The following is a 26,949-nucleotide window of genomic DNA, read 5'->3' on the forward strand; positions in this document are numbered from 1 at the left end:
AGTCGTAGATAATTTATTTCAAAGCCGTGAGAGAAGCTGCATACATCAAATAAAAAGTTTTTTTTTTTTTTAATATTTACTCCACACAGGAGGCCCTGAAGAAAATAATTTCCCTCAGGGCCTATGTCATCTTAGGGAATGCTGTGTGGAGGGTCTTTTTGTGGAGAGGAAGGCGTGAACATGGGTCTTGAAGAGTCCCATGTTGTAGGAAGGAGGAAACACAGAGGCCGGCAGTTCGTTCCACAGCCGAGCCATGAACGAATCGTAGAAGTAACCCGTTCTCATGTGACAAGTGTCAACTGTGTACAAATGTTGGGCGCGCGTTTGGCGTGTATCCTGACTACGCACCGGTGCCGAAGGGATCAATGACGCTAGTTCCTCAGAGCATCTTCCATTGTAATACCGATAGAACAAGGACAGCATACCTACCTGACGCCTGTGCTCTAAAGATTGCAGTCCGTTTGCTAAGATTGGGGAATCTATCAAACGGACCGCCCGTTTCTGCACAGAGTCAAGGGTTTTTTTCAGATATTTTGGGGCTCCGGACCAGAGATGGCTGCCAAATTCTACAGTAGGGCGCACTTGCGATTTGTACAGGGTCAGCAGTTGTGTACTATTAAAGTATCTGAGGGCCCTGTACAGTACGCCCAGCTTCTGAGAGGCCAACTTTACTCTGGCTTCGATGGAGCCCCCGTACCTGAGCTGGTCACTTATAGTTACACCAAGCATATCAATGGAAGGCCTGTTCGGAAGATTGCTTCCGTTGAAGGAGACTAGATTATCATTTGGTTCCCTTTTAGACGTAATCAGACAGGATTGGGTCTTTGAAACATTAAATTCGACGAGATTATTTTTACCCCAGGAGGAAATACTCTCGAGATAACCGTCCATTCTCTGCTTCAAAGCCCTCCGAGCCGTTGGAGTTTGTGTGCCCTTTGGGGGCTTATCAAACAAAAAGCTATCATGAACTGTACTGTCATCCGCGTAACAATGAATCGGTGCACATGTCAAAAGGTCATTGATGTGCAACAAAAACAAAGTCGGAGACAGAACCGATCCCTGTGGGACGCCAGCATTTATGGAGTGCGAGGAAGAGGTGAAACCGTCAGCAACCGCCTGAATCGACCTATCCCTTAAAAAGTCAGCAATCCACGTACACAGGGATGCGGGAAGTCCGTAAGAATGCAATTTGTTGACAAGTCCTCGGTGCCAGACCCGGTCAAAGGCCTTGGATATGTCTAGTGCGACCGTTTGGGTCTCACCGTGACGTTTCAGGCACCGCCCCCAAACATGCGTCACATACGCGAGAAGATCACCGCACGAGCGGTTCCGCCGGAATCCGTATTGACGGTCGTTGATAATTTTGTTCTTCTCGAGGTATGTGAGCAGTTTGTCGTTGATCACACGTTCCATCACTTTGGACAGAACTGATGTGATCGCTATGGGGCGGTAGTTGGCCGGGTTGGAGCGGTCACCTTTCTTGGGAATAGGGTGAATTACCGCTTTTTTCCAACCAGAGGGCACAGTGCCACACTTCAGGGACATTTTGAAGAGCTTTGTCAAAACTGGAACTATTTCCGCAGCACACCTCTGCAATACCAGGGCAGGTATTCCATCAGGTCCACTAGCTTTGTTAACATCGAGCCCCCGTATGACGTGGAGTACATCCCGATGCCGGATCCTCAGCTTTTTCATATAGAAGCCGCAGTGAGGAACCGACGGCGGAACAGCACCCCCGTCGTCGAGGGTCGAGTTTTCCGCAAACATTTTCCCTAATAAGTTAGCCTTTTCGGTGGCGGTGTTTGCTAGTGAGCCGTCAGGTCTGGTAAGAGGTGGCAAACTGGGTTTGCAAAAATTTCGACCTATTGAGCCCGCAAGCGACCAGAATGCTCTACTGCCATGCGGGCAGGCAGCCAGCTTTTTGCTGATCTGCAGGTCGTGTTCGAATTTTGACCTATTAATGATTCTCTTGCATTCCTTTGCCGATTTGTTGTATGCTGATCTGCTTTCGGGCGTTCGAGATGTGTTGTAGGCTCGGTAAGCCGCGTTTTTTCGTCGAACTGCTTCGGAGCATTGTCGACTGAACCACGGCTTTGAGCCCACACCAGTTTCTTTAGTAGTCGATTGTATGAAGCCATCCATCGCCGATTTGATGACTTCACCATGGGCACATCTTGAAGGGTCCGAAGTCCGAAAACAAACAGCTGACCACGGAAAAGCGTTGAAATGGGCCCGCATACCGAACCAATCTGCTGACCTATAGTGCCACACTTTTCTCCTCAGTCTCTCATTGGTTGGTCTGAGGCTAACAGGGATTGATGTCGTCACTAGGCAGTGGTCAGATGATCCCAGAGGCGCTGTGACGTCAATCTTATAACCGTGTGGCACAGTAGTTAAGAATAGGTCTAACAGATTGGAGCGGTGAGTCTGGACATCAGGAACCCTTGTAGGCTCCTGAACTAATTGCTCTAATCCGTAGCAAATGGCAAAGGATTCCGCCTGTCGGCCAGCCGAGCCCGTTGGGCCTGAGAACTTCAACCATGGTTCGTTATGAACATTGAAGTCCCCCAGAACAACAAACTCTGCCGAAGGGTAGCGGGGCAAGAGATCATCAATAGTATCGCTCAAATGTTTGAAGAGCTCGGAAGTGTCTGATTCGCTATGGTTCGGTGAGCGGTATAGACATGCGTAGAATCTTGCCGTAGTGGCAAGATTGACGCGCACCCACATTACGTCGAATCTGGAGTTTTCCAGACTCAATAGTCGTACACAGTTGAGGTCAGCTCGACTATAGAGGCAGACTCCTCCTTTGAGTCGGAATTTGCTTGCGAGGGTAAAGCCCGGGCAGTTCAGATTTCTAAAGCAATATTTAGCGTAAGCGATTCTAAACATTTTTTTCATACAGTTCCTTTGTACATAAGGGTTAAAATTGTTTCAAAAATTTTCATCGATTCTTGTATGTGGGACACCAGTGTCTCATCCACAGTCGATAGGTCAATTAAAATAGATGTTTTACGGTAAAAAAACGCAGTTTTCTAGGGTTGATTTTACTGGCGTAATATTGAAATATTGGTGTTTTTATAATTGATCGTAATAATTTTATATGACTACAAATAACATCGTTATGCGTTCAAACACTGCTGAATGGTTTTCTTTTGTGGCGCGCCACGCTTCCTTTATTTTTTCTGAGAAACAATTGTTCGGTAATATATGGGGAGAATAACTCAATAAATCATTTTAAAATTGTTGGACACGATTTTTTTCAGCTTTTAGTCGCACTTGACCCGAAGAATAAAGGATCTGTAGAACTACTATAGTGAAAGAGGGGACTGCGGGCAGGTGGTCCAAATAATTTCAAATCAATTTTAATCATATCGTTGTGCACACATACATTAAAATGTGGGCTCTTTAAAATGATTTACCTGTATTTGTTTATTTCATATTTCATTGAGAGTAAACGCCACCAGAATATTGGTTTGTTCTTTGGACCATTTTAACAATTTTCGGGAAGCGAGCATTACATGTTAACATGTTTACTTATTCGCTTGCGCTTGGTTAAGAAGCATATTTTCTGTTGGGATATCATCATTTTCCTTAAAATTTATCTTATAATTTCTAGTTTTGCATGACATTTGTACGCCATTTTGATTTGTGTTCTATATCCACATAACGCCACACTATTTTAAATTGACTATAACAAATTATGGACATAGAACGAATCGGCACTATTATTATTTTTTTACGACAAGAACTGAGTATTGCTTTGATATGATTTGAGATTTTCACGACCAAAAGTGTTATATTTTTAAGTAATTTATTTTTGGGGTATTATGCTACATGTATCTGCCCTGGTGATGGACACTATAATGCTGCCCGAAACGTTGGCTAAGGAAGAAGGTAGCGCAGTAGTCATACTACCCCAAAATAAATTTCTATAATGAGTATTGTTTTGTTCTACATCCGGATATGAAATAAACCAACGCAAAGTATTGTTTTTTTTTTTTTAATTTCTAAAATAAACGCTTAAAGCTTTAAAAAAATGTTACAGTTTCAGTTATTTACTGGATTTATTATAATAAAGTAACACTAAGGGCGGGTTGTTTTGGAGAATTTGAACAATTCATAAAATTTCAACGTTCATATTCAGGTTCTGTAAAAAACGTGTTCAAGTTCTGTTATTATATCATTATAGGCTAGTTGCTTGAAAGAACTAAAATAATAACGGAACTTGAAAAAATCTTTCACAGAACTTGGAATTTGAAGATTTGTTCAAATTCTTCGAATTAAACCGTCCTAAATATTAGGTTTATCTGAAGAAGTCCATTTCGTTAAAAATGGTCTGTAGAACAAATTAATATTCGACTAGCGAGAAGTTGATATTTTCTTCTTCATTGATTGAATATATTTAAATGTTTTGTTTTCGTTCCCAGAGCTTCCTTGCTTCGAAAATTCCACATTAATATAAAAAATGTGTACCCAAAAGTGATAAACTCTTTATTTTATTTTTTGTAACTTGATCCAATACAATCCTCACCCAGGATTTTACAGCGCTTGTTTACTCTGCAACCAGTCGTGAAGCAGGCACTAATTGGTAATATTGATCCGTCCATGTATCCATACTGTCGATATACGGATAGCATATTTACTTGTTAAGATGTTAGGAAAATCTTATTTATTGACGGAAAACTTTAGCAACGTTTGCACCAAAAGCCTTTATTTGGTCAAAATGCTGTACTTCAAACAACAAACCGATGAGTAAACTCATTATTTCGCAAAATGCGTGTGAATTAGATGAGATGATACATTAGTTAAAGTGATGGAAATTTTAGCGATTCTCTTTGAATTTTGTACGATTTTTCGTAAAATTGGAGGTATCATGAAAAAGTCAACATTAGCTGGAAATGATTCGTTCTTTATCACTACTTTATTATGTTGTCATTTTCTAAATGTTGTCATCATGTTTATAACTTCAGATGGTAAAATAATTTTGTAGCCATATTGCAAAAAATATAATTAAGAATAATATGGATAAAGAAAACTTTTCTAATTGAAGTGTAAAATAGAAACTGACGTATCACACTTAATGGAAAGATACATAATGTATATGCTTACTTCTTTATTATGCATTGCTTATCCAGTCAAAGGGTGTTGTTTATCTGTTGTGTAAATTTGAAACTATAATAATTTCTCATTGAATTTCGGAATTTTCCTAAGGTATTTTAAATGTTCTATATATTTCTTCATTTTGAAGATGTCGTAAAAACGAATATCATTTTAATAAAATAGTCAATAGTGAGTATCATTTTAATATGAATGCAATAATTTAATTTCAAACATGAAAAAGTTGAAAAAAAGCTTACCACAAACACTTTTGATCAAAACGACGCAAAATTACAAATAAATCAAAATTAAAAAAAAACACAGTCGATTTCTTTAGGGAATTTGCAAGAAAACTGTCACCTCCCTTTTCATCTAGTTCATACAAAAATAAAAATAAATTGAACTTTCTTTTATTTTCCTAGAAACATAATCAAGTATAGCATAATCACACATTATCAAGGAGGTTTATTATAAATAAAACTAAAATGTTTAACGCATTGCTCGCACATTTTTAAACTTTTAATTTTTCGATACACGGTTACCAACACGTGAATATGCATTTATGTTATAAAAAAACATCCTTGTAAAGAAGTTCTTGTAAAATATAGACCATAAAATGCAATTTGAATAATGGCATAACCGTTTTAACCTAACTTTGTGACATTATATGAAAGTAGATTTTACAAATGCTGCTATTATACAATTTATTATCTAAAACTTACGAAAAATAACACAAATAAGTTGTAAATATATCGAAAAAACGCGAATATAATATTAAATTAATAATTTTATCAACAAAACACGATCTGTGAAAATATTTTAAGAATACATAAAAACAGCCGTCAACCGCAGTTTTACTCTTGAAGAATTTTATAATGCGCATGCGTGAAGTCGCAAAAACATTGTTGTAAAATTTAATAAAACAGATTTTAAGTTTTTTTCATTGGTACCAACTCCTATTCTAACTTTCAATTCTTTAAACACTGTGTAACAAAAATACCGTTTAACGTTTTTAATTAGTAAGGTTGTTAGAATAAAATGTTCATTATTTTTTTTCAACAGTTTTTCGCGGCTATCTCCAGATTTCTAAAATGTCCAGATCTGGTTTTGGATCTCCACGACTCATTTAATAAACCACTTATTGATAACCGAAGAATAATTAATATAAATCTTACACTCGCATCAATAGAACAGTTATATGATTGAAATAAACAATTGAAAACAATATATTTTGCACTTTGCCAATCAATGATAGAATATGGAATTATTGCTTGGGGAGGAGCAACAAACTCGGCTATCGATTACATAGAAATCGCACAGAAAACGATCTTAAAGATAATACTAAAAAACATAAACTGACATAAACATTCCAAACATTCAGCAGTGTGTCGTACTAGATATACGCCAATTATACGATAAAGCACTACTAAACTACATTTTTAACCAAAAAAAACAAATTTCAACATACACAAAATGACCAGTTAGACAAGCGTACAAAAAAACGTAAAAACTCCGACAGTAAATACAAGCTTTGGACAAAAACACCATCAATACCATGCTATAAAAGCGTTCAAAAATCTAACACTTATATAATTGAGGAAAACAAAAATTAATTAGGACACAAAATTCCAAAATGGATTAAAGAACAAAAAGATATTGTTACCAAAATTTAATAACATAAAATAATAAAACCTACACGTAACACACAAAACCAATATAAAACACATAAGATTACTTATATATATTTCTCTTAAAATTTATTATCTATATTTTTTTTATACTATAAAATGAAGGCCTCAGCACGGGTAAGCCACCCAGTGAGGCCAAAATTACTGGATAACTATGAAATGTAAAAAAATATTGTACCAAAAAAAAGAAAAAAAGAAGAAATATTGATAAACTTATACAATTGGCGCTATGGATTTTGTTTTGTTTCGTGGGTTTTCCACGTAGAATTATTTATATTGATTTACGTCTATATTGGGGCTGTAACTTGTATAGAAAAACAAAGATATGATGGTCATTAAGATGAATTGCTGGTATAACGTATTATCAAGAAATAATATTATAATTTATCGTTTTGAGTCAATTTACAAGTGCGATTGGGTGAATTAGTGTGACATAAACCAACGCATTTTCACAAATAAAGCATTGCGATAACGACTACCTTCCTTTTTATGTGATACCTCACAGAAACTAAAACGCCACCAGGACGGGCAGCGCTGCGAGGCGGGTTAAGGAAGGGGTTGCAGGAATGGATTTATTAATGTGGGCCTTGAAGAGGCCAGTAGCTTGTTCCACATACAAGTTACACAAAAACGAATCGAAGAATTTACCCGTTCTCATGACTAACATTAACTGTGAACTGGTGTCCTGTTCGTGTCCGTCGAGTTTCACGTACATGCATGAGATCAATTTTGCCAACTACTTAGAGCAGTCTCCATTTAAATACCAGTAAACAGACTCTGCATTGCGTCTGTGCATTAGAGATGGCAAACGGTCTGTTAACGACAGATTGCTAATCAGATGGAACACCCTCCTTTGCACATAATAAACCAAGAATTTTGGGACTCCAGCCCAGATGTTGCTTTCAATTCAGTTGTAGGACTATTACTAGCATTAGTTGCATATTTTCGTATTTTGTTTTAAGATATTACACGAACAATTAATCTTTTATATTGCTTAAAATTTTGCGTAGAATGGTTAAGGCTGGTATATTATTCGCTTATATGTGCTTAATCGAACAGATGGGAAAAGTGTTTCCTAAATAGGTTAGGTCTGATTAAGAACTTCTTCGTTGAAAATCCACTGGGATTACAATACTTATGAAAGAAAAAGAAACTCAAATAGAAAAAAAGTTATCTTTAATTTTCAGTGCATTTCCCACAGCGCGGCTTGTATTATAAATAAGGCGGTGCTATGAGAAATTTAATTTCACTATCTTTAGATCAACGGCCTGCCACGTGGATGTTGGAGATAATTGAGTTAAACTGGAGTTATCAGGTTTTTTTTTCCATTACTCTGAATTTTAATTATCTGATAGACATAGTTTCTTGTTCTGCTTATCAGTGGAATGTGCCTTTAAAAGTGTTGAAATGAAAACCAATAAACTCAAAAACGGTATAGGTGGGTGATGATGAAATATTTAACGACGATGGCGGTGGCTTAGGTAATTGAGCAAAATTGTTGATTTGAAAATATTATTATTATTTAAATTATTCTTACTGAGCTGCTAAAAAGCGAAGAAATGTTAAAATTACAACATACCATCTATCTATAACACGGACGTCGGACATGTAAGTATTTTATGGATATTGGTCCTTACCTATTAGTAGATATTTGTAGATATTTAAGATATTTATAGTATTCATAGATATTTTCGAATATTTACGGATTTCTGTACGTATTAAGATATTTATGGATTTCTATATGTATTTATGGTTATTCAAGGATATTTCCAGATGTTAATGTATATTCACGGAATTTTATGGATATTTAAGGATGTTTATTGATATTGATAAATATTTATGGTGATCATGGATTGTTGTACCTAGGTATTTATGAATGTTTATAGATATTTACCGATGTTTATTTTGCGTATTTGAGGATATTCGTGATTTTTTTATAGATATTTGTTGACGTTTATTGATATTTATAGATATTTATTGATATTAAGCACAGATATTTATGGATATTTGTGGATTATATGAATAGTGGATATGTATTGATATTTTGGGATATTTACGATAAATTAAAGATACATTTGGGATATACTAGGATATTTATGGAATTTTTTTAATATCACAGGTATTCAATGTTAATTCTGGGAAAAATACATACATCTTAATGGCTTCCATGTACATAGAGAGATGTAATGGAAAATAATTGCATTATTTCTTACATGTATTATTATTTTACACTGCGCACTTTGCACATTTTCATATACAGGCACATCGTAGGAGAAAGTTTTTCGTAATATTTTTGTGGTTTAAGAAAATTATATTTTTCTCACGATACGCCTTATTCCGCATAAATATTTTGTTATTTTATGCGTGTTCTTAACTGGAGTATATTTGAGGATGAAGGGAATGGAAAGAAAGAACATAGGAAGGATGAGAAGAGCCATTGTTCATGTCAGAGCAGCTATGTCTTTGTTTAAATTAGTTTATAGACCCTGTTTTTTTTTATCGGTAGATTTAATTATTTTTTTCCAAGATTTAATCTTTTTGAAGAGACCCCAACTAATTAATTAGTGAATGATAGGACGGTGTTGATTTGCTAACAGATAATGTAAGTTTCAGCGTAGATTTCGTAAGTACATCCATTACTGTGTTGTACTAATTTAGATCGAGATTTGATTAGAAAAGATAAAAGCTTGCAATCGTGTCTGATTGTTTTTATTAGTTTTTGATTGAATTAATAAATAACTAGAAATTTTTAAAAGATTTCCTATCAGTTGTATTGTTAATTAATATTTAAAATTTTAATTAACATTTGGAAACAAAATTGTTTTCATAAAAGGTGCTTCTTATACCTATCTAGATTTTAAATAAAATTAATATTTATAACACCTCCTCCATCGGAGTAACAGTTACTCTCAGTACCGCCCTGGTGAAGATCCACCAATAAGAACACAAAACGTTGCTTGCAATGGCTTTAGCCATGTTTGGTGACCAGATCTGAAAAACCGTGTGCTTTAGCCTCGCTAAAGCACACGGTTAGCTATCTCGCTAGCTCATAGGGAATTCAGTGCTCCCACTGGGTCCAGACAGTTAATACTCTTGTGCGATATTCACGCAAAAAAATAAAGTTCCAAACTTTTTCATGTGACTAGATCTGAATAGCAAGAAATTTAAAATATTTCTCTCCCCCTTCTCTCTTATCACATAAAAATTAACCCAATTTTTAAAGCTGTTTTAAAAGTTGATTTTTAACTTCCGTAGATACCCACCAATATTTCGTTTACCCAATAGGGAATTATCGTGCATTTTGTAAATAATTTATTTCAATAAAGATAATTATTTTATTATGTGCCTCTTTTTTTTTAAATGCATTTTCAATTTTTTGTAGTTGTTTTAAAAATTGCGTGCTATTTCGGCTCTGAAAACGGTCATGCGCCATTTTGACCGCAACGTCACAAGTGCTACGTCACACCTTTGCCGCCGCCGCCGCCATCGGTTTGCAGGATCTACTCAGGCCGGTCAACAGTGACGTCATCGTTCGCCCTTGAACGCTTGATCAATCACCGGGCGTTTTTAGCTGCATTGAAATATATCGTTCGCGCCTGTTTTTAAAGTCATTATTAACTTTAATAAATGATTTTTGAAAATTATAAAAACTATGTATTCTTGTGTCTGAAGTGTTTCTACATGTGAATAATTAATAATAAGTGATTTTTTGGTGTGAAGAGAATTCCCTATTATGTATTCCAGTTTATATTTGATCAGACTACTTTGCAATGCAACAATTTATGCTAAGGGCGTCAACCGCTAGTAATATTACCTACACCTTACACTTTATGAAATGACCCATTTGGTATCATCGTTTATAATATATTATGACCTCTTAAAAATATTGCTATTTAGCCAAAACTTCTGTAATAACCAGTGTTGAATTAATATATGGTAATTGTTTTTAGAAAGAAACACAAATATTCCCGGGTTACAAATAATCTGACAACATTTGAAAATCGCTAGCTACTAATACAGTATGCGGAAAATGTTACTTGTGTCAATGATGCAAGGTAAATTGGTCATGAACTATTGTTAGTTTGAAACTGCACGCATAAAAAAGTCGTTCAGTCATACTACTGTAAATCGGGCCTTTCTACCAATACGCCAAACGCATTACTTTCATGACATAACGGATAGAGCTTTGTTAGTCTGTGCATTTTGGCCCTAAATCGGCGACAGTCGGCATGTTTCTATGCCACATATCTCCCTCTATATAGGTACTTAATTATCAAAGGTTTTTTTTGATAATTCAATACCTGCTGTTTTTGACTAACCTTTAGAATTAAACAACAAACAAAATGGATTATCCAGGCATAATTTTTCTTAGAACGAGTTTTTATCTTTATGAAAAGTTTTACCTTAAAAAAAACTAATATGTTTGCTTGAAATACATGACAACAATACAGATAGTTGGAACGGAAAGGTCATTTCTTCCCTTACTTCTGGTTTGATGTTTGTGTTCAGCTGTTTTCACATTGTTTTTTTAATTTTTACGAACATATTTTACTATATTTTTTAAATAACACTGTCGGACATCCAGTAAATTAAATTCCTCGAAGAGAGCGTCGTTCAAATATCTGAAAGGTTTCTTCATAATAACACATAAAACAGTTATTTTATAATTATTGAAATATGCAAAATACGAGTAGAAAAGATCCATTGCCATTTTAACGAGAAAATAAGCAAATATTCCGTACAGAGTTTTGGCAGCCGCGAGTCATAAGGCTGGCCGAATGAAGCGTCGTCCCGTCTTGCCACACTTACTACGCAAAAGTTGGTTTTACCCCCCTTAGGCTTGCCAAAAGATGTTTCACATACAGTGGATTTCGAAAAAAAGTAGAATCACTTCCCGAAGTAGAGCTCTTTACCCGCGGGCATCCGGTATTGTAAGTACCTATAGTAAATAGTAATCCTAGGCTGATCCGCCTCCAGGATCTAAAACTAGTATTTTATAAAGTGTTTGAACATTTAAATGTTAATTAATAATTTTGATTATTTATAGTACAACTATTTATTTAAGTGTACAACTAAACTTGTTTTTTTCCACAACCTTTTTAATTAACATAACAAAAGTTTAATAATAATTCTATTTTAAGAACTGTGGATTAAATAAGGAAAAAATCCTAAATTTTTTTTGTTTTAAATTTTTTTAAATTTTGAGTGTTTATTCAGTTTTACTATTCCATCAAAAGTGCGTATAGGTTTGCGAACCGAAACGCGACCGAGCCACAAAATATGGGAAAGGAACGAAGCAACTGCAAGTGGTGTTTTACGCCATTTGCGGTTACTTCGTTCCATTCCCATAAGTAGAGGCTTCACTCGGCAGTTCGGCTTGCGTACGTGTACGTAGAATAATAATTGATTGGAAATCAATTAAAATGTCATTTGAGTCATTTTCCAATTTTTTTGGGTAATTCTAATCTGCGTTCACTCTCATTTGATAATAATTTATGTCTTCATTTATTTGTGGAAAACCGTATTTTAATTGTGTGACATGATTTTCTTCAAACATTCAACATCTATAGTATCTATCATAATATATCGTAGATTTTCTGAAGATAAGTTCAATACCGGATGATACTCTCATTATCGCCCTGGTTCAAGGCCACCAATCAAAATTGAAACATCGCTTGAAATGGCTTTAGCCGTGCTTGGTGACCAGATCCGAATAGGCAGGTAGATTTGAATAGCACATTTCTTTTTCACATCTCTTACCTCTTTCCACTACAACCTAACAACATGCCCCAATTAGGGATGCCGTAGTCTCAGTCGGTTGGGAGCAGTTGGGACTCTTGTTCGGAATTCACATAAAAACAATATTCCTTCTTAAATGTGTAATTCTTGATTTCAGAAATAACAATAAGAATGATTTTTCCCCCGAATTATTTATAATCTCTATGTTAGTTATATGACACCCTCTTTTTAACTCTTTCTTCAGAGATATCTGAAAAATTTAAACTTTAAAATATTTATTATACCGCAAAAATAATCAAAATGCCAGAACTGTGGAAATATGATATCTCCACTTTGGGGAATGTTGTGAGAGAAATGGGTGCAGAAGGAGATGGATAATTGGCAGAGAGGACTTAACTTATCAGAAATACCACAAAAACTGTGGAAATATGATATCTCCACTTTGGGGAATGTTGTGAGAGAAATGGGTGCAGAAGGAGATGGATAATTGGCAGAGAGGACTTAACTTATCAGAAATACCACAAAAACTGTGGAAATATGATATCTCCACTTTGGGGAATGTTGTGAGAGAAATGGGTGAAGAAGGAGAGGGCTAATTAACAGAGAGGACTTAACTTATCAGAAATACCACAAAAAAGCACACACGCTAGTTGGGATAAATATTTTTAAAAAGTTGCTATAAATTTATTTATTTAATATCAACGGTACAAATATGCCTAAAACAATAAATCATATACAGTGACATTAGCTGGTACGAGTATAAAATGAACAGAACTCTGAATGAATTTAAAAGTAAGAGATACAAGTACGTTTGCAAATCTTCTAAGTAGACTTATTAGGTTATTAGTATTAATTAAAAAAAAATTGATAGTATAGTATCTTCTTGTACCTACATTCCGTGGGAGTTAAATTAGTTAAAAAAATCCTTAATCACTTCATTCCCTGGAGTTAAATAGATCCGCTACATTTGCGTATCTATTACTAACTTCGTGTAATCTACATATGTACGAGCGAGTGTTTGAAATGCTCATTCCTGGTATTGTTACATTTAACATGATTTTGGAACGAGTAGCTCTCGTAGGTATATGAAATTCTGGATGTCTATACAATCATTTACAATTTTGAACGTAAATATCATGTCGTAATAAATGTCCATGGACGAAGATTTGGGAGGGTTTGCCTGGCAATTCCTTTCTCTTCGTTAATTATACACGGCGAAAAATGAGTATTGCTGATTTATCACTAAAAAATCAGTTCAAATTATTCGTAATCCGGTTAAAAACAGGATTGCAGTGTTCATGCACCTGCACCATTCTTCAATAATAAATAAGGACGAAATGCTAAAATATAATGTTTATATATATTTTTGGCAACAACATGTTTCGACATCATGATAATACATTCCTCTTTTACTAAAAGTTTAACAGGAAAGCAATCAATTCATTCGTTAAAGACCCGCAGTCCCGCTTTTAACCGAATTACGATTCTTTTATACCAGTAAGTTTTCTCGGTACGATTATAGCTATTTTCGAAAATGCTTTGATTCTGTATTGTGTCCTCTCATCAGATCGATACTGAGAGTGTCTTCCGCTCTGAAACGTGATGTCAATACAAAGTATTTTAATTTATTTAAATTAAACATGTGGGAACTACATAATTTAAATATAATTTTGTTTGCCCTCGCTGAGTTTTGAACCCGCGACCTTGCAAGTTCGGAGTCCAGTAGCGTACCGATCTGCCATTCTGCCAGAGGCCATTCATGCGTGTATGGGAATGTCAACAAACGTCGTAAAACCAAAATGCAATTGAGTGACCATTGACAGTTATGTCCACTGACCTTACTGGCTGAGCCGTAAGTTCATTGGCTCTGGACCAAGAGGTTAGGGATTCGAAATCCGACGTGACCAAACACTATTTAATACAATTTAAATAGATTGTTTTACGTATTTACCTATATAATTTATAAAATTTATGTCTGTGCTTCATTTTTTGATGATTTTTGATTTGAACCTTTGACTTGCTAGTCGAGAGCCTTACCCCTCGATCACCAATATGCTACAAGCTCGTAAGTTTCGGGAAATACCCGCTCAACGCTCACCTGCAAGTACAGTATGCAGTCTCAAATACCGACTGTTTAATATTGAACCAGCTTTAGACTTATTCCGTATCCTAGGTTTCCGTCTTGTATATTGTCATCTCCTTTATTTCTCTCTTTACTACCTTCTACAAGAAATAAAATACTGCCTACTCGGCCAGTGAGATGGCGAAGTATTTTCAAAACATTCGTAATATTGTCGTTGTCAATGGTTGTTCATATTAAGGCGATGCTATGCGTAGTAATGCAAAATCATGTGTTTTTGGTTTGAAAATTTGGTCGCCTAGAAATGTTTCAGATGCTTTAATTAAATACTGTGAGTAGAATACATCTTGGCCTTTGAAACAAAAGATAATTTTTTAGATAAGTCTTTTTATAAGCCCAGAAAAAAATAATGTAAAGACCTATGAAAACTGCTTTAAAGTTCAAAATCTCCTACTTACGAACCCATTTTCGGTTATGATTTTATTGTATAATGTGGCAAATTAAGTTATTTATAAAGTGATCGAAAAAAAATCAAATATTTATGCCTGAACATCCACAAAATAAAATAAAAGGCACTTTTTGGCCACGTTTTTTTCTTGCATAAATCAAAACAGGCGGATGGTGTTGAGCGGGAATTTAAACCTTATCGCCATCTACGTAAGGGTTGTTATTGATAGCGGCTCAATTAAAAATATTACACGACGTAGTGCATCGCCTTAACTCGTTGCCCACAATCGGCTATTGAACCGGGTGAATTGTGCATCCCCCAAATTGAGAGTCGTCGTGTCGTTGAATCCTAAATAAATTTGTGTATAAGAGGTGAACATCTAAGAACTTAAAAAGTGATACTTGTGGCGTGATTTTCACACGAAACAAGCATCGATAATTGTATCGTTTTGTATTATTTTATCCTTTCTGTTATTTTTTCCCACTTTTTACACAATTATACTAAAGTAAGCCATACACGCTACGGTCTACCGGAGAGGTTACCTTTGAAGGTCTGCCTGCGCAGGTCAACCGTACGTCGCGTCGGTAGCGTGTATGGGGACGTTCCGGTGTACCGGAGCGGTCTTCAGTTCATTCTCTTTGCGATGGCATCGATTGCAGACGATGACGGGTTGGCGTTGATAGGCCTTGCGTTAATTTTGATGAAAAAAGATAAAACAGTGAAAAAGAAGCGAACAAAGTGGTGTAAGCATTGGTTATTGAAAAAGAAAACATATTGAATGAATTAAAATTTGAACCTGAAGATTTTAAAAACTATCTCAGAATGCACGAGAACACATACCTAAAATTACTTGCAATGGTTACACCAATGATAAAAAAAGATACTGTTATGAGAAATAATATATTATCAGTTACTTTAAGATTTGACGCGACCTGCGCAGGCGACCGGAGTACATGCACACACACTCAGGTACACAGTACGGTGTCGCCCGAAAGAATTGATTTTCGATTTTGCACCGGTCGCCTGCGCAGGTTAAAAAAACTGCACAGGTCTATTCCCACACACGCTCCGGTCTGCCTGCACAGGCATACCTGCACAGGTAGACCTCTCCGGTGGACCGTAGTGTGTATGGCAGCCTTAAGCTTCAACAATCGATTACAATTTACAGTCAATTTAAATAAATTGTCGTCAAACCACCTTTCGGGTACACTGACAATATTTACTTCAACGTAAACATTATTGTAGTAATTTTCCGTTACATCTACGTTTTACATACTCGTAAATAAGTATTATGTCATCCCTCCTTAGGTTGGTAATGTACCTAGGCGAGAAAAATTACTATGAATTAATTTTAGAAATAATTTTCCATTCGTTTTCTTGTTAAAAATAAGTAATTTACAAAGCAGTAAGTATTATATTGCTAATGAAATTCTTAAGCAGTTTGCTTATTGTGTCCCATTGATTATTATGAAATCATACGCAATAAATTGAAATTATTATCTTACGTACAAAAAAAATATTGGGCTATAAATCATCTACGTACTTCAAGATAATACTTATTTAATAAAAGTATGTAAAACATTCAATGGGTTGAACTTAATTTGTATAATAATTTATTATAGATAGTATTTTATCAATTTTATATAAATGCAATGCTAATATGGTAACATTAAAATCAAACATATTGAATTATGTACTTGTAGTTCTGAGAACAGTAGATATCGCGTCCAAAAAAAAGTGTCTTTAATCTCTTATTTTATAAATAAAAAAACAATGTTTCCACTGAAATAATCAGATTTGTAAATAGGTACTTAAATATCTACGTACTTCATTATAAATCATGTATAATTTTTTAATTTTTTATTTCAAATAAGGTTGATTTATACAATTTGTTCAAAGAAACTATCACTATCTGAACAAATATTTCTTTAGCCAGGTAGGTACCACAATATTGAAAAAATAAACGACGATTTTATATTTAAAAAAATAATTTCAACTCAACCGTAGTCAATGTTAACCATATAGTCATAGTAAGGCTTGCTTGAATATTAAAGTGGATGCGGCTGATTTTCTAAAACTGAAACGGAACACACAAACACAACATTTACAGATACATTAAATGGCAAGCGGTCGAGTTAAGACAGGACTTCGCTACGCTCAGCCAATTATTAAGCAAGAGATTTTCCCTAAATATTTCTTAGAAGAGGTTTAATATATTTTTTGTCACACATGCAGAATTTCATTTGCTTGGAGTTAGTTGGAATCTGGAACCCGTTTGTTTTAAATGCGAGATGTGAGAAATAATGGTTGAGGGAGATGACGAGGGGAGGGTGTTGGGGAATTACCGAATTCTGTTTACTAAATATAGTTTTAACCATGCTCGTTTTTTAATATAAACCTCAAGAGATCAGGCCTTGATGGGTCAGATGATAACCAGAGATGTGCTTTATTTCAAATAAATCCATTTCAAATGGAAATGCAAAATGGGTATTTTCCATTTTGCATTTTAAATGCTTTTCTAAAAACCATTTTGCATTTTGCATTTTAAATGCTTTTCTCAATGCATTTTCCATTTTAAATGCTTTTTTGCAACATTCTTCCTACTTTCTCCACTCATCTTGTTTTCATAAGCCCCAAATATCAGTCGGTCCTCAACCTCGCTATGAGAGATACCTACTTTACATTTGTCAAGTTGCTCCCTGGTAGGAGCCCTGGCAATTGAGTGATACCATTACAAAAAATACTGATTCAAATACTGAACATGGGGCCATGACGCTGTAATATTAAATGTTAGATAGCAGTTTCTATGTTTTTACGTTGGCAACATAAGTCCCGCGCAAATTTTTTGTGGTTTCATAATCTGTAGTCGTTGTGTTTTTGGATTTACCATCATGTGTAATGTTTGTTCTACATTGATGTCCATTATTAAATGACAAAATTATTTAAAAATTCTATTAATATTTTAATTGTTTGACCTGAGAAACCATTTTGCATTTTCAATGCATTTTGAAAATAGGTATTTTGCATTTGAAATGCTTTTCTAAAAACCATTTTGCATTTTGCATTTTCAAATGGAAAAGTTTTGACCCATTTCCATTTTGCATTTCAAATGGTTTTGGGTACCCATTTTGCACATCTCTGATGATAACGGACACTACATGGCTGCCCGAAACATTTGAAAGAAGAATGGCAGCAAGCAGCACAATGTGACGTAACACCTTAAATTCAACCAACATGTATTTAATATTCTGATTAAAAAAGCTAATTGGGCTTTGAAATGTTTGAGTTATAACCGTATAATTCAATGTCTAACAGTGTCATAAGAAAGACAATTAACCACCATAAAGGTATTACAAATATTTAGCATCTTAAGTATGCCAATCGTATCTCCCGAATAACAATAGTTCTAATCTCATAATCGCTAACAAACGAAAACCAAGTACGCCATGACATCTTCAAGATCTAATCTGTCACCTGTTGTTTGAACTATCACATACCAAACAAACCGTAAAGAAAATCCGACAACTCTGATTGGTCGAGAGCGTGGGTGACTGGAGTATTTAAAGAGAGCGCTGTCACTTGCAGCGTTTATTCCGCGGTCGACGCTCGTGGCATCAGGGTCGACTCCACGCGCAATTTTTCACCGATGTAAATAAACACAAGAAAAAAATCGCATTCTGGAGTACAATTCAAATTGTGATCTAGATGATTAAATGAATAAAATTTAAATAATCACATCAAAGAGAGATTGAACAAAATAATTAAAAAAATCATTTTTTTATAATTGCAAATGTGTGCTATATGAGTTAAAAAAATTGCGAACAAGTGCAGTGAAAGTAAAATATTGCTAGATTATTTGCATTGAACATATTTTATCATGATCATAGCGTAATAAAAATTGTTAACGTGAAAGTTTGACTTTTGATTGTTCGGCAGTAAAGACTATAGCCGATAGCTCATTGTTAAGTGATTGGTTTATATTTTCTTCGAAGGAGCTAAGATTGTTGGTGCTCAGCCAAGATGTTGACCGGGTGGAGAAAAACTGTCTCAAGATGTAAGTACCTACTTCATAAAATTAACAAGTTTGTTGAAGAATTCCTAGTGCTACGTGCTTAGAATTGTTTCAGAGATCTAATCATTGCTTAAACCTGTGTTTTTCACCTGTGCAATAACAATTTGGTTGGTCCTTTTTTACAACCAAAGCCTTGTTTTATGCTTCATTGAATACACAAAATTTTAGTTCCACCTGAGTCAAAATTCAATAGATTCAAATCAAAAATTTACAATTGAACAATTAGGACGGGTTGCTTCATGGAATTTGAAAAATTTATCAAATTTCAAGGTTGATTTTCTATAAGAAGATCTAAGATGGTTCTACTTAAGTTCCGTTATTATTTCAATTTTTGAATCAACTGAACAATAATTATGTAATAACAAAACCTAAACAACAATCTTTTCAACATCTTATATGTTTTAGGAATATCTGTTTCGTTTATTGCTACTCATTTTTTAAATAAATTTTCATTTAATTTTTAAACCAATAAATATTTTTAAAATGTCACACCGCTGCCATATTCATTTCTTAGAAACCTTATCTAAATCACAAAAGCAAGTATGCATTTTATAATATTTATTGTATTTCTAAATATTAAATACTTATGCTATAATAACAACAATATAATAAAATAATTTTATTTATCTATATATAATCTCCAACATTTGCAATGTTTGTCCTCGTGCAAGAAAAAGCTTATGTAAGAAAATGCAATTTCAAAATGCACTCAGCGATATATCTAACATGCACACCTGTCAAAACAACAAGGCTGAAATAAAAAAGCATTAACACTAGAAGTGCCTTCCATGCAAATTTAAAAGGATACAAATCTTCCATTTCGCCCAATATCCCTGCGCCTCGTTTCACTTATACACGCCTGACATCGTAGATGTTCATTCCATTTGAATTTCGCAAACACAGTTTTGTATTGGAAATTTAAATCTCTATTAAGAAAACATTTGTCGTGTGCTTCATTCACAGCTACATAAGAGAATATAATTATAATTACTTTAATTCCACTTTTTCTATACGTAATTATGTAGGTACATCCCTGTAATAAATATTTCGTAAATGTTTTAATTTTTTTCATTCAAAATTACAATTATTAATATTTTCCGTACTCTTTTATCTTTTTGTACGCTTCGAAAATCAATTGTAATTTCTTAGGTTAGGTTAGGTTGGACTTAACTTAATCTTATATCTAATCATTTGGAATACCTAACCTAACCTCTTTATTTTTATTCCCTAATATTACTGTTTTTTAACTTGGAATAAACACAAAAGTAACGATTTTATTTTTTTAAATTAAAAAAAAATTGATATTTTTTGAAAAAAGTTAAAACTTTAGGCCTTGTGCGGGAGACCTAAACATTTTTTTAAAAATCCAAAACTTTTTGTGGTAAGTTGTGGTACCTAGTAGCAACTTTTTTTCAACTTGGAAATTGAAAACAAAAAAAAAGTTAAAAATCGATACACCCTACTGTACAACTGTGTTTTCCTTTTATTGATATTAAAATTCGTGCATTCGTGCAATTTTTGACGATAATATGTCAATATTTTCAAACTTATGTAGATACGCAATAAAGACTATTTGGTCTTTAAGAGTTGACGCTTTCACTTCTTTAACATAACCTATCTACGTACATACGTAATTTTTGTGCCTTAAAATTGTTTTAAATAATTAACTATCTAAACGTATTTTGACAGATTAATAGTATGCTATTAATGTAGGTACGTAAGCACTTACCTCTACATTAGTGTTCATGAAGCAAAATCATGTTCGTGATGTGTTCATAAATGTATTTTCTTTTTCGTGAGATGTTCGTAAATGCAACAATTTTATGTTAATTCAAAATATAGTAAATAATTGATAATTAAACACGTTGTAAAACTTCTGTTTTCGTGGCTCATTATTAAGCTCGTTGGTTGTTGTGCGTTCAAATCTCGGTGTGTGCAATTTAACAAAATGTATATTTATTTGATTTATTTCTTACTTTAAATTAAATATAGTTCTGTGGCATTTATGTAAATTTAATTGATTTAACTTCTTAAAACAACAATTTGCATATTGGGTATCTACAACGTTATACGTATTTTTAAATTTTATTTAACAATTAAAACCTTTTTTTGGCATATACCTGTTTCCCATTTGCATTATTACACTGTAATAGATCCAGACGACCTCAAGTGTACTTATATATCTTCACTCATTTATTTTTTTACTTTTTATCCATCGAAACGACTGTGATGGGTACTGTTGGTTGCTGATTGATGGGTTTATTATCATGATGGGTTTCTTGATTGTGCATTTCAAGAATGTGAAAAAGTTTTATATTTTAAGAAAATATAAAAATTTTATAGTTTTGACTGCTTATTGAAGACATTTTTAAAGATCATACATAATTTTTTGTGATTTTTATATACAGCACCTTTTATGTATTCCCTTTCGGTCAGCCGTTCTATTCAAGATTTGAAATGTGGGGATGGCCATTTTTTATTCAAACACGTGCATTTATCACTTAAGTAAAACTACGATTACACTAGACATTTTTTTTTGGTAATTAGAATTGGTTTGTAAAACTTTTTTAAAGATTTTTTTTCTTAGATTATCATGAATTTTCGCGATAGCGTGGAACATAGTGAATAAGTATTATGTATTTATTATAAACTGAACAGATTTGTTAGATAAGGTATACAAACTGTATCACTAATAAAAATCATAATAAAAACTTCTTGCTCCAGTAGTCTTGTACAAGTATCCTCAAGGTCTGCATGTTTTTTGCTCTTGCATGGATCTGAATAAAGTCCTTGATTTATATATACATTTGCAACTTAACGTATTGAAATTCAATCAAACTGAGTGCATTTATTTACCTGTATGTAGTTTAATTATCACGTGAGGTAATTATTGTTTTAGGTTTCCGCAGAAACAAGTACTTGCTGATTAATGAATCTTAATGCAGGATGTTAATTTAAAAAGAGTTTAAAATCAGATAATAAACAGCTTGAGAATGTCCGTTTAAAAGCAAAAACTAAGTATAATTTGAAACCAAAATACAATATGATACCTACGTAGGTTATTTACCCGGTTTCGCCTGAGATTATTACTTTACTTTTCAAATTTAAAACGTGAAAATTATGATAAAAAATACGTTATAACAATATTCTTATCCTATTTTGCCGAAGATGGATTTGGCATTGCGAGCTGAAATTGGTTGCGTTCTAATATAAATTGAAAACGGAAATGTGAACAAATCTTAAGAATCTAGTGCTCACAGTATCAGAATTTTAGCTGCTTCAGGCAAAACTATTTCAAAGGTTTATAGTTAGGATAAGGTACCGATACCCAGCTGGTTACCCAGCAAAGGTTAAAACATGGTTTTGATACCTTACTAAAATTAATATTATTATGTTTATTTAGAATTTACGGAACAAGTGCCATTTACATACAAAGTTTTTATTTTTTTACATATACATAGTGCAGAATTAAATTTTGATTAGAAAAATTAAAGAATTACATTAAGTTAAAACATATCAAATAAAACACACGATAATGACAATAGCCTGTTATGTAGTAACCTCATTAAAATAAGTGGCATTAAAATGTGTTATTAGTGCAGAATAGAGTGTTTTAATAGAAGAAATAACATAAATTTTGAAAAACTAAAATACAATACAATGAAGATATAAGCCGTCTAATTGTTGATGTTTTCGTCTATCCGGAAAACATGTGACATCACGGTACCCGCGCGACTGTGCTCTGCCGTTCAAATTCTGAATTGTACTGAACCGTGTCTTGTGTATTGTCACGAGACACCATTGCATACGTGTTATCCAAGTTCCTTTGAAGGCTTATAACATCGTCATTTTGGATATATCGAAAAACTAATTTATGTATATACTGAAGTTTAAATATAAAATATTAACCTGACATTACCCGACGCATATGTTATTTTGTATATTTGTGAGATTTAACACGTCATACCAAGCTCATCCAAGTAAAACATAAAAATCTTATCTTCTTTAAAAATGATTATGATTTTTTTTATAATTGCGTTTACATATATTGAAGGTTGCATTTGCTGTGGGCTATTTAAAATATTAAAATCTTATATTACATTTTAATATTTTATACACATCAATCTTTTGTCTTATTTATTGTACATTGTCTATTCTAACATCAGTATGTGACAGTATGCATCAATCTTTGTATTAAAATATTAATAAAAGTCTTTTGTCAGAAATATACGGAATTATAAATTAAATATTTTTATCGGTTATCTGTGACAAGATTGACACCGCATTACTTTATTACTTATTAGTCTTATTACCTTTGTTTTAATTTAATGGATTAGACTTGTAATTAAAAATAATATTATTTTATTTTTATTTGAAGTTATGAAGATTGATAATTTTTGATTTTTATGTAAAACATGTCAAAAAATCTTACTTGCATGACGATGACTGATTTATCTCTCCAACTTAATGATTTTTTCTCTAGTTTCTTCCTGTTTTCTAAGGCGCGTTACCGTAATTTTTAGTAGTATCGGGTGAGATGTGTTCAGGATGCGCTTGCCCATCAGCTGCGTGGCGTGCCGGATCGGGAGAGGTTGGTCTGAAAGACCCTTTGACCTCTCCAACTAGTCTCTCAACCCATCCCTTGCTCCGTAGTGGGAGGGATACATTCATATGTCCGTCACTCCTGGACACACTGATCCTAGATTCCTACCCAATCCTTATACCTTTTACCTTCCCAGAACATTATCTCCTTCCTTTTTTTAAAAAAGACCCTCCACACAGCATCCCAAAAGTTGACATACGTCCCGAGGGAAATTATTTTCCTCAGGGCCTCCTGTGTGAGGTTGATGTTAAAAAAGTATATTTTGACTGATTTAATATGTGTACATTTTCAAAATATGAGGTTAAAGATCACGGTAAAGCGCGATTGAAGGTTTAACATCAGATCTTTCAGTAAGACTATGAGCATATAGAAAACAAATAATTTTCCCTTGCTTAATTTTTAAACATATTTTAATATTGAGGTAAGCATGATTTCGCTAATTATTTATTAAGTTATCGATTCGTGAAAAATAATGGGATGATCTAAAATAATTTCCAATTTTTAAAATGACAATTAAAATAATTTTCTGCTTTCTTCACACCATCAGTTCCAATTTATAGAATGACACACACATTCATAACATATCCGAGCTCTTCCGAATTCATTGAACCAGTGTTACGATCGCAGACACACCCTAAATTAGTTTTTTTACTTGATGTTTTACTCCAGGCATTGCTCGAGATTTAATTTAATAAAACAGCGTGTTATTTTGTGACATTGATATGATTATTTCAAAACTCTTGATTGAAATGATTATGGTATGCATTGAAATAGATGCATATTTCGTGACGCCAGCTTCACCGTTTGAGAGCTTATGTTCGTTCAAATAAACAAAATACAAATGCAGTAATAAATCCATTGTTTGATTTTTTTTGTATTATTTACACATTTTAAAAGAATTATTAATGAAATAGGGTACAGCAAAAATGTTTTTTTTTTCGTTGATTTGGGCAGTCGACCGGAAATAATTTAACAACTCTGGAGTTCATAATGTAGCTTCAACAGAGGTCACCTTATATACAGTCATTTCCAAAATATGTCGAATATTTGTAATCGCATTCATGGACGTAATTATGTATATGAATGAGTCTTTTTTTTCATGATTTGCTCCCAGTCAAAACGGACTCTGAATAAAGTTGAAATAAATTGTCATTATGGTTTATTGCAAATTATTTTCTGGTATTCAGTCCAGTCTGGCAGAATTGATTCATGTTTTTAGAAATATAAACTCATTACTAAAGTATTAACAACCATCTCCTTCTCTATCTTCCTCTAACATAATTCATTGGGGGATGTCATAATCTGCGGTATTTACAGTTAAAAAATTCATTTTTAACAAACTTAATTCAATTGGTTTTCTGCAAAAAAAACATGAAACATCTATTTATGTACATACTAGTGCATTCTAAAAGTTTTTAAAATTTTACACAACTGATAATCAATCGTTTACCACATGAATGGTTGTTTATCAGTTGTGTAAAGTTTAAAACACGTTTATTAATAAGGAGGATTTAAAGGCGCCATTTTTATTCAGGTATTTTATACCTACTTAGGTAGGTACCATATTGTATCTTTAACAATCAACAAAAGTTCTTAAACAATGAATATATGTATATATACGTATAATATATGTATATAAAACAGAGTATAAATATAACTTAGTGGTTTATTTTGGGGTATTATGCAGTGTTGCGCTACGTCCTTCTTTAGCCAACGTTTGGGACAGCATTACAGTGTTCATCATCAGGGCAGATGTGTAAAAGTGATGAGGGACACTGTTATGATGTCCGTTTGTAATCATTTTGTTCTGTAATTATATTTACACATCTTCCCTGATGATAATAATACTGATACTGTGATGCTGTCCGAAACGTTGGCTAAAGAATGAGGTAGCGCAACATGGCATAATACCCCAAAAATATACCACTATAATACTTTTGGCCGTGAAAATCTAAATACATGTTCATGAAAAAAAAATCTTAAAAACATCCTAATTATTGGATTACCATGACAATTTGTTAAATTAAAATAATATTAATAAATAATAATTATTACAAAACTCAGTTCGAAATAAAGAAAAATAATAAAAAAATTTTGCCCTCAATTTTAAGATTTTTCTTTTAAATAATAAACAAAAATCATAATTCTTTTTTGCCCTCGGACAATTTATTTTTAAACAGACTAAGATTAATAATGATTATTTCAATAAATCTAAACAAATAACATCAACCTAATGATGAAAACGTTTATTGTTGGACATTTCTATTGAACAATAAGTAAAAAATCTCGACCTTGTGATTGACAAAAAGAGATAAAAATATAGATACTTTGTTTTTATCTTATCTGAGGCTGATTTTTTAAGAATCCTTCTGTGAATTTGTAGTTAGATCGTCAAGCCAGTTTCATACATAATATGTTATGTTTTTTGTGAGCAAACAATGTAGACACAGCCATTATTATATTCTGCCAATTCATTTTCAGCTAATACCTTCTTTGATATACAGACAAACAGTTTTCTCATTTGGCAGAAGTTTTGAGATAATTTAATGTTTTTTCTACCTGGTAAAGCAAACTACGCGAGTTTTTTTTTAAATATTGCAATTACATATCATTAAGTTAGAAATAATTTCTTGAATCGTGAAGTTTGCTCACTGAACGTTCTAAATAGGCTAGAAATTATCATAAACTTAACATAAATTAAGTAATAATCAACTCAACATTTACTTACACGTAATTGATCTCGACTAACATGCCGGAGGTCGCGGGTTCGAATTGCGGCGTGCGCAAGTAAGTTTTGTTTGATTAATTTGGGTGTTTTTACAATTCACTCATTTAAAATAATGTATAGTATATTTGCGGCACTTTCCAGAGTCGAAAATACTTTCAGTATCGCCTTGGTGTAAGACCGTCATTCAGAATTGTATTCGTTGCTTGAAATGGTTTTGGTCGTTTTTGGTGACCAGATCTGAAAAGGCAGATACTTCCCCAACATCCCCTCCCCAGTACCTTCAGCTTCACAACATACCCTAATTATTGGGGATAGCATAGTCTCACTGTCTCCTCTAGGTTTGGAGCAGTTGGTACTCTTGTGCGGTTTCACATAACAAAGTACATTGGGAGGTACAATCCTCAGTCAAACATTGATAAAAATAGACGTACTTATAGTATAACATGGTTTTTACGAGTTGAATTTTTCAAAACTTAATAATATTTCAGGTT

At 33.5% G+C, this 26,949-nt stretch overlaps 1 protein-coding gene across 2 annotated transcripts in view; it reads left to right on the forward strand.

Annotated features, from left to right (window-relative positions):
* Nucleotides 1-26,949, forward strand: part of LOC149419235 (dietary and metabolic glutamate transporter-like) — a 152,929-nt gene that overhangs the window by 20,814 nt on the left and 105,166 nt on the right. Inside the window, exon 1 of one of the 2 annotated variants that reach the window (XM_089638167.1) lies at nucleotides 18,662-19,109. The exons of the other annotated variant lie outside the window; for it this stretch is intronic. Within the exon in view, the coding sequence (XP_089494293.1) occupies nucleotides 19,076-19,109 (34 nt within the window). The 5' untranslated portion in view covers nucleotides 18,662-19,075. Of the gene's footprint in view, nucleotides 1-18,661; nucleotides 19,110-26,949 lie in introns of those variants that run through there. 2 annotated transcript variants of the gene reach the window in all.

This window comes from Hesperophylax consimilis, chromosome 12, assembly GCF_061612785.1.
Source record: "Hesperophylax consimilis isolate HC1 chromosome 12, BYU_Hcon_1.0, whole genome shotgun sequence".
Classification (NCBI taxonomy): Eukaryota; Metazoa; Arthropoda; class Insecta; order Trichoptera; family Limnephilidae; genus Hesperophylax; species Hesperophylax consimilis.